The following is a 9835-nucleotide window of genomic DNA, read 5'->3' as shown; positions in this document are numbered from 1 at the left end:
CACAATCCTCTGATTTCCGGTCAGATGTGCTGAGTCAATGGCTGTGCGCGCCTTCTGAACAAGGCCCTGGCAAGTTTGTGTGTTGGCGACGTCAGAATGGTGAAATTGGTAATACACTTGACCAGAAATCAGAGAGGTATGGGTTCGGGTCTCGCTACCGACACTTCGCTGACCCTTTGCGGATTGCAGCTTTGTAGGGACATTGGTCCTTTAACTACACTATGATTGTGTGCTTCTTAATGCCTACGTTTTTTTTTAGTATAATCGTCTGATTTTTAACTAGTCACAATATTACCATGGTTTTGACGTATTATAGCTTGAGTTGCTTTTGCGCCACATCATTCATCGATTTATCGATTGCTTCATGATTTTTATCATCATCATCAACAACAGAGCGCCCTTTATCGGTACAGGCTTTTCTTTTGGCTGCTACTTGTACGTTGAAGCCCACGTAATAACAGTTTGTAACAGCTTGTATGAGCACTCAAAAGAAATAGACAACTAATAGCCGCGTAATATTTGTTTCTAACCATTTAATCTAACGCAAACTGAAGGTGGAAGTCGCAATTTAAGGGGTGAAAACAAGAAGAAAGAAAACCTGTGACAGTGACTGTTGTAAGTCCGGTTTTCTAATACGAGAAAAACGAACAGGGAGAACCGAGTGGTGCTCTCGAAACTGAAATGTCAGTTGATTCGCTGGCAGAATTATACTGCGTTCCTCGTAAATGAATAGCGGCGCGGAACCCACGTGCATTAATATGGAAAACTAACGGATTGTGCTCAAACCGAAAAGTGATATGTATGCATTTCAGGTCGAGAATTTTGCGAACCGAAAGATACCGGATTTCATTACATTGAAACAGCTAAGCGCTGTAATTAACGCCGTTTTGTGAAATGGATTTCGACCTTATGCATGTGGGCCCTGGATTAAAGGCAAGCGACTTGAAAACGTATTGGACCTAGACACGGTATGCAAATGGCAATCCTGAATGCGGACGGTTTATGTACATAAATACTCACAGTAACAGACACCGATAAAGCATTTCTCTAGGCTTGACGAGAGAAGAAGTAGAACAAAAGAAAGAAAACCAGGACGCGACACACAACCAGCAACGTGAACCTGTTGACACCTGGTCCTGAACTTGCCTCTTGCCACAAGCACACAAGCGAGGATACTGGGAGCCTATAAGGACATACCAAGCACAACGCACAGCGAAGCTATGCGACTCTTAGTATTGCAATAAGGCAGTCGTGGAAAAATGATTTGCCTTTTTTGTCCTTAGGCAAAAAAGGGAATTGCATAAGGACATCATTGGCATGGTACTTAAAGTATTTAAAGGGTAAAGGCTCGTCCTGAGGCAATTCCCTTTATACTTCCTTACTGGTACGCTGGATTTCTACCCGTCAGCAGTCGTTGAAAAAGGCAGACAGCGTCGGCATTCTTATAAAAAATATGTGTGCATGCTATAGACATTCTATAGAAATAAGTCAAAAGAGTCAATAGAAGTGGTATTGAAATTCCGTAGATTTCATATGGAAAATCCTTTGGTATTGGTTTGGTCAACTAATGGTTATTTGGGACAGACTTCCTTTTGACATTTGTCCAAAAGATTTCAAAACACATTCTGTTCTGGACTTGCTTTAGACTTCCTTTCGAAAGTCAACACGCTTTGATTTGAACATCTATTGAAAGTGATCTAATTTTCTTCCCCTACTACGTTTTCTCGGGTTGCCTTGGACAAAAATGTAATTCGATTTGCTGTGAAGTATTAAGGGACATGAACGCAAAATCACATGTGAACAGGTGTACTTTATTGAGTCACTTCATTTTTCAATGCATTTACGCCCAGACGGAAATAAAAAGCCCACGGTTGTCCATAGGATATCTGAAGCCGGACATGTGGATGTCCGTGGGATATCAGCTATTTTCCATCAGACGTCCTGGAGACGTCCGAGTGGCCACCTCGTGGACATTCCGAGAAACGTCCGTGGCAGGTAGAGTTACGGACATAACTACTAGCAGGGTTTCTTTTGTTTGTTACTAATAATATCCTTTCTTGCATCTAGAGCACATGTTAACTATGAAGTCACTCATCACACTGGATGAAAGTGTAAAAATGACTAGCTTTATTTAGAAAAACCTTCAGGTAGAAGTAACATCACACTTCAACTGCAAATATAAGTCAAAGTATCAAAATATTGCGAAGTACGTACTTTTATAAGATGTAAATTGAAAACAAAACGTGATATGTCAAGAAGAGCACACGCGCCCTTAGCGTACAGGGTGAACGTAAACTTATAGAGCACCAATAAGATCACTGGTAAAGTTGCTATCACAAAAGTGTCCTCTGCTTTGCCCTAAAGGCAGAGACAAAACTGTTTGTACCTTCAGGTAAATGGTAATAAGTAAAAATGTATAGCTAAGGATAAAGGCTAAATAAGGATATAAAAAACCACTAAGGTAAAAAAAAGGCACATATTACGGGTGTCTCAAATCCAGTTATTCTGGTCCATAAAAAATGCACATTACAGGGTGTCTCAGCGAAATCCTCGGGCTAAAGAATTTGTACACGGATGCATCAATCGAAGAACTTTCTTTCTTACAAGTACCTGTCCGATACTACCTACAAGCTGCGTACCGTGTGAATGAGTAGGAGGCGCTCATTATTTAACTAGAAATTCAAATGAGTTCAGTGAAAACATAACTTCTAAATGAGCTGCTGTCAGCATTAAAATGGGTGCTATCCCTTTTAGGGCCTTCAGTGGACACCATTTTGATAAAAATCTGCCACTGAATCTGCTCATTTGTTGCAGCAATTAGTTGGTTTTTGTGGTGGCTGGTCTCCATGAAGCGCAAAAAAGGATGCTCTTGAACTCCTTTATCCACCAATGAACTTTTCCTTCAGCACTCCCTGTTGCAAGATAAGCTCAAGAACACTGAATTCATTGGGGGGTAAGGGAGTGGAAGGCCATCCTTTTGCGCTTCACTGTGACAAAATCTAAGCCAAAATCAGCTACTGCAACAAATGACCCGGTTTTGGTCCCATATCTTTATCCAAAAGGTGTAGTACCCATTTTAATGCTGACAGCACCCTGATTTAGAAGTTATGTTTTCACAAAACTCATTTGAATTTTTATTTAGATAATGATTTCCTCCCACTCATTCACATGGTGCGCAGTTTGTAGGTAGTATCAGACAGGTACTTCTAAGAAAGAAAGTTCTTCGATTGGTGCACCCGTTCACAAATTCTTTAGCCCGGGGATTTAACTGAGACACCCTGTATTATGCATTTTTTATGGACCAGAATAACTGGACACGGCTGTGTAAGAGCTGCAATCTGTGGCTGGAAAACTCCCCCGTGTCATCCTGGGATACGAAAAAGACACGAAAACTTTGAGAAGTTCGCCCAAAAGATGAGTGTCCAACTAGTGGCCTCCGGAATTCGGGGAATCGGGATGACCTCCGGAATCTGCTTCACCCATACCTGAAAGGCAACAACAGACTATAAACAATGCACATAACACAGTTCCTGTGTTAGTAAATCTGGGTCAGAAGTTTAAAGACTTAGTATATTTAAGCGTGAAATAACTTTTCCCCATTTCTCTTAGAACTATTCAATGGTCACTTCAGGTGAAATTTACATCCCGCTGCAACATTAGACAGAGTTACAAAGCCTAGCTTTTGTGAAGGAGTAGGAAAGGGATGCATGCAAAATGCCAGGTAACACATGATTCTATTTTCTCTAATACTCCTGCAGGCCCAGTGACCCTAGCAGGAGTTACAGCAAAGCAAATAATATCAACACAAATTGCTGTCAACTCTTTCTCAGACTTTTCAGATTTCTGCACGGCACACTAGAGAATTCCAATTCTGCTCAGTATGGGGAAACTAACTACTCTTTAAAAAATTGTGAAAAAATGTAAGACTTTTTATTTTCCTACACACACGCAAAGCAAGAAAACCATTTTGCTGCATTTGCTGACAGTTTACTACCAGACTAATACAGGTTTGTACATATAGAAATTTGTGAATACGAATAGTACATGTGTATCTCTAAAATTGCACCTTGAATATGGATGAAATTTATAGTGGGCTTCTCCGCATGAAGTGATGCTGAGCTGCAGGCAAATGTCATGGCTGTAAAGCATATTCGAAATCGGAAACTTTCAAATATGAATAAAATATGAAAACTATTTGACAAGTATTTGAAATGTCAAATACTGGCACACCGTTGATTCAATGAGGTTGGCTTGTGCCTCGGGAAGTCCCATTTATGATATTCAGGAAACATCAGCAAAAAGCACAGTGCTTCATTTTATGAAACAACAAAGGCAGGATGCCAAACAAGGCATGGGATCTATACTTACGGTTCTTTTTGTAGAGACGTTCGCTCGCGTGGCGGAGCCACGACTTGATGGCTTGTTCTCCCTCGTAGTCAGAAGCGCCTCCAAAATTCTTATTCTCTCTCAAAGCTTCTATTAACGAACAGAAAAATGTAGTCCATAAAACATTTGTGATTATTCACCTTGTTTTCTACAGTTCCTGTAGAGCGACATGACAGCAACATGTGAGCTGCACAGAAAACAGGATACAAAGACACCATTTGTGCGACGGTACAACTGCTGCTACTGTGACAATGTAAGGCACCTCTGGGGGCAAAACAATTAGTGACGCACATATGGTTGCTGACAACTGATTTAACCCTCTAGAAGCCACAAAGTTTATCTAAATTATAAGACAATGATGACTATTCACCTTGATATCAAGAATGTTCAAGGTGACCAATTAGTGTATTTCTTCACACATTGAACAAAAGTCTATCCTGTGTATTTTGTCACCGGCTTATGCATCACGGATGCACTTATTAAGGGGGGCAGTGTGAGGGACACCGGGACCAGAACTGTGTGTGTACTCTCACGAGAGGAGAGGGAGAACGGATATATGTACGGGAGACATGCAGGAAGTTTAGGGTTATGTGAGGACCGAAATGGAACAAACCTTACAATGCTATTAATGCAAAGAGTAGAAGTTCATACCACGCATAACTGCCCAGCACCACAGATCTTTAAACTTCGACTTTCCCTTCTTGCCTTCCCAACTGTAATTAACGGCAACATTGTCCAGCATCAACATATTCAATATTCTTGTTGTGGCGTCCTTCGCACTGCGTCCTCCGTATCTTTTCCACTTGTTTTTCTGCAAGAACGTTAAGAAGGAGATGATCTGGATGACGAACACCATGCACTTGGTCAATGCCAAGCACAGATCAATCATGAAACTGCTATTCACATTCACTGCTATTCACAAGTCAAATACCCGCGAGTATTCATGGTTCCCTGAAAACACATCTGTGCATGTGAAAGCAATGTGAACAGATATTGAATGATGGGCTCAGCAACTATTATCTACGTCGCATATCACTAAACATTTTTAAGCGATAGCTGCTGTTGAAGATACACAGCAGGGACACTATTTCATTGCATGTCCTCTCTCCTCCATACAGATATTTCAGTAACTTCATCAGATTGTACAGCCCTTCTGTTTAATAAAATGGACACCAAGCCTCGTGTGCGCTGTTGTTTTACATTATGGAGAGGACTACATGTCGTCTGTATCTCGTAGCTGTCTCTCAGTGGTTGAGCGGCAGTGAAACGGAACCCAAATTAGACAGACAGGTTAGAATTGGCAAGTTAAGTTGACAAATGAATGGATGTTATTAGGTCAGTAATTTTCAATTTGACAACAACCTCAACGAAACACAATGTACCAGCCCATTACAAAGCAAATGCAGCTACATGCGAGTGGCAGATCAAAAAGCTATACCATCTGTATTGAAAGCAGGGCAGCCATCCTCAAACTGAGAACCCATTTCAGCATGGTAGTTACCTGTCTCAAAATCTGAGAACTCTACACAAGAACGTGCTCAAGCGCGATCTAATCTTTTCTCTCAAATTTGCTTTATGCAACCGGTTCAAACGCTGAGTACGAGTTTGACATCGAACTCGTGTGAGAGATCAATCTCAAACCGCCTTATGCAAACAACCCCTGGAGGGCAATGGTGGCTATGTCATTGACATTTTTAAACCCGATACGCCTTATTCGTAAGTGCTGCAGTATCGTGGCGGCAGCAGGCGGAGATGCCATGTTTGAGTATTCGGGGGGGAGCGATCTCCTGTAACAGGGCCAGGTGAAGTGTCAGAATCCTTGAGATTCAAGCTTTTTAGGATGGCAGGTGAGCAGGAAGAATGAGCCCATGAACCCGACGTATCTTTCGGAAAATTTGTTTTCTATGACAAGTAAACAGCGAGTACGCTCGGTGTAGCTGCAACTTTGTGACAATTTTGCATCGCGTTGCGCACTCTTAAGACTGTTGCTTTTGTACATATGAGTACTCAGCTATACTTTCCCCAAGTTTACACTGGAGTATTTTAGTTCGGTGTCTTACAAGGTAACATAGTGGGTCTCTATGTGCACATTTGTGCAGCATGCAGTGGCAATGGAATTACTACAGGGCTCCCTGCTTAGCTACTGGGTCTGTTCAGTAAGTGATGCTGTGGAAGCACCTGATGTTTCTTAGCTAACAAATAAATGAGACTAGCAGCAATTCAGTATATTTAGTATTCAGTAGCTGCAAAATCCAGAATTACTAATACCCTGTATGTATGGACATAATGATGTCACCACATCCTGACTGTGTAGTTTTTAGAAGAAAGGCTAGTAACCTGTTTACAGATACTACACCTAACAGTAAGGACTGTATCATGAAAAGAGCAACCATGTTATACAGTGATTCAACCATAATTCCTCTTTGCAGTGTCAGGCGCCACAGAAAAAAGCAAAGTAGGTAGAAATCCAAATCAGAGCTATTTCATGTCTTACGAGTGCCTTCCGCTTTGAAGCTGACTGTCCAAGTGACTTGTCAAAGTCCTGAAAATCCTTCAATGAGGTAAAGGGAACTGGTTCAACATCATCTTCGATGATATCCGGCTGCTTTGACATCCGTGCCAGCAATATGTCAAGTTGGGACGACACGCCCTCTTGCATCAGCTCAAGTTTTGATACCATAGTATCGTGCACCAACTCAATTCGCCTCAGGAGTCTCAGCGTCTCCTTCTGCATATCTGGAAACAGGGCACCAGTAATGAGCCACTAACCATGTAAGACAGAAGTACAGTCACGCAGCTTTGCAACTAAACATAATGTGAACGAATTTTGCACTTCAAGAGAAGCTCACAACTCCAGTCAATTTCACATAACAGACAATGCGTTTCTATCCCCAATTTAACAACTCAATGAACAATTTGAGTAATAACAAGTGATAAGTTTCTTGCTTGAACCATTCTACAGCAAGAAAGACTCCTAATGAATGTTCTGATAATGATAGCAATGTGGATGCAAGATGTGTAGGTAAGGAGCACAACACCTGTGGCAGTGCCAGTGGAGTGTTTCTTGGCTGTTGATGCGGTGCTGCTAAGTTCAGTGTCCTCCACTACACTTTCGCTACTAAGCGTCAGTAACGAGCGTCGCTGGCTCGATGGTTCTGTAAGCAGTATATTGCATTTATAAGGCCAGCATTACAGGAACCATGATGGGGTATCAAAAAAAAAAAAAAAGAAATCTAGGTTACTGATGATGACGGCCATCAGCAAACAGGTCATTCTGAAGAACAACTTCTTTCTTGCATCGATTGTTATTCATTCGACTCTGACTGCTTTGTGATATTTCTGTGTGCTTAGTCTATCGAGCAAAAAAATAAAATAATGACTGTCACAGGGCAGTTCCCAAAGGCGCAGTTGCCATTTTTTGCAATTAACCATTACTCCTTCCTTGCTTGGGTTCTTTCCAAATATAAGAGCAAATGGAATGCACTACTTTCACTGTTACAGCCATTCAATGTTTTTATACTTGAAATTTTCTACACCCGTGTGAAGTGAACTCAAAAGTGAAATAAAAATAAAAATGAATAAACACACACACACACATCTATAAACAGGGTGTCCCCCCTTTATTATAATAAAAAAACTACACCACCTAGAGTCATGCAGTCAATGGCATTTGTTCTTACTGGGTTTTTGTCACCTCCTGTTGTGAATGTCGTGTAACGTAAGCTTAATTATGCAAATTTTTGCGAGCTTAAGTCGGAAATTTGCCGAATAAAGGTCACTTTTTTATCCCACCAATGTGAAGAGCATGTCTAATTTAATCAAATTAATGATAATTGACAGGGATATTCAGGAGCTATCCCATCGGAAAAAATAGCCGAACATCATGCTCTACGGAGGTCGCACAGAATAGCGGACGATGAATTTTTCAGCGCAATCTTTGTCAGTCCGACGAAAGGAGGTTGGAAACCCAGCCCTCCCCGACATCGCAGAAAGAGATAACACAGGCACGGCTTATCACGTCCGACTTTTGCTTGCATAATGCTTTCCCTCTTCCAATTTTAGGAACTGTTACTTTTTCTACTATCACCCTGTGGGCTGGCTTCAGAACCTCCTTTCGTCGGACTGACAGCGATTGCGCTCAAAAAGTCATTGCGCATTATGGTCCGATGCGCCGAAGAGCATGATATTCGGCTATTTTTTCCGATGGGATAGCTCGTGAGTATCACTGTCAATTATCATGAATTTGAGTGAATTTGTTACGCTCTTCATATTGGTGGGCTAAAAAAGTGACCTTTACTTGGAAAATTTCCGAGTTCAGTTCGCAAATATTTACATAATTGAACTCTGAGTACATGACAGTCACATTAGGAGGTGGCAAAAACCTAATAAGAACAAATGTTGTTGACCGCGTGATTCTAGGTGGCGTAGTTTTTTTATTATAACTGAATGACACATTTTCTGGGACACCCTGTGTGTATATATATACAGGGTGTTTCAAAAAACGTGTCATTCGGACTTTATAAAAAAACGGGGCGACGGAAAAATACGGGGTAAACTGCACGCGGGCGGCAACTGAATTTGCCACCTTGAAAAAATATTTTCATTTCATTTTAATTCAAATAAATTGAATTTCTTTAATTGAACTCCAAAATTTCCCAAGTCAACCTAGCGTTTTTTTTACAGAATTATAGAGCCCGTAGCGAACTTAGTCAGATCCACTAAGAAATCCGCTCGATATTGCAAATGGAACTGCCCAAAAAAAGTCCCGAAATTGAGGCTTCAAAGTTTCGGGTATTCAACGGCGCACCAAATCAGACGCAAATATTCGTGGAGAGGAGGACTGCTCCTGCCCCCATGAAAGATAGAAGGTCCAAAAAGCACAGGGCGGGAAAAAAGGGGCGGAATCATTTTTGTTTGCCGCTTATCAACGCATGGTGGAATGTCACCTGCCTTGTTATCTGCGCGTCTTGTGCTGCACGCCGGTCCGGCGATAAACTGTTCTAGCTTCATGTGGGCAGGAGCATGTCCTGCCCTCCGCGCATTTTTCCGATTGATTTGGTGCGCTGTTGAATACCCGAAACTCTGAAGCCTCAATTTCGGGACTTTTTTTGGGCAGTTCCATTTGCAATATCGAGCAGATTTCTTAGTGGATCCGACTAAGTTCGCTACGGGCTCTATAATTCAGTAAAAAAAAAAACGTGAGGTTGACTTGGGAAAATTTGGAGTTCAATTAAAGAAATTCAATTTATTTTAATTAAAATCAAATGAAAATATTTTTTCAAGGTGGCAAATTCAGTTGCCACACAAATGCCGTTTACCACGTATTTTTCCGTCGCCCCGTTTTTTTTATAAAGTCCGAATGACACGTTTTTTGAAACACCCTGTATATATATATATATATATGAATGTATAACTGAGTACAGATGGACGCGAAAACGAATAGACTACA

The 9835-nt window shown here is 41.2% G+C and overlaps 1 protein-coding gene across 1 annotated transcript; it reads right to left on the bottom strand.

Moving 5' to 3' along the window:
- Positions 1–3284: 3284 nt before the first annotated feature.
- Positions 3285–7220, bottom strand: LOC135383201 (uncharacterized). The gene is made up of 4 exons (XM_064612773.1): positions 6881–7220; positions 5038–5197; positions 4369–4476; positions 3285–3485 (listed from the first exon to the last, which is right to left on the bottom strand). Exons 1-4 carry the CDS (start codon positions 7118–7120, stop codon positions 3427–3429), a joined length of 567 nt encoding a protein of 188 aa, XP_064468843.1. The 5' UTR covers positions 7121–7220; the 3' UTR covers positions 3285–3426.
- Between the last annotated feature and the right edge of the window lie 2615 nt (positions 7221–9835).

Source organism: Ornithodoros turicata, chromosome 2 (genome assembly GCF_037126465.1).
Source record: "Ornithodoros turicata isolate Travis chromosome 2, ASM3712646v1, whole genome shotgun sequence".
NCBI lineage: Eukaryota > Metazoa > Arthropoda > Arachnida > Ixodida > Argasidae > Ornithodoros > Ornithodoros turicata.
This window is presented reverse-complemented; position numbering and strand designations above follow the sequence as displayed.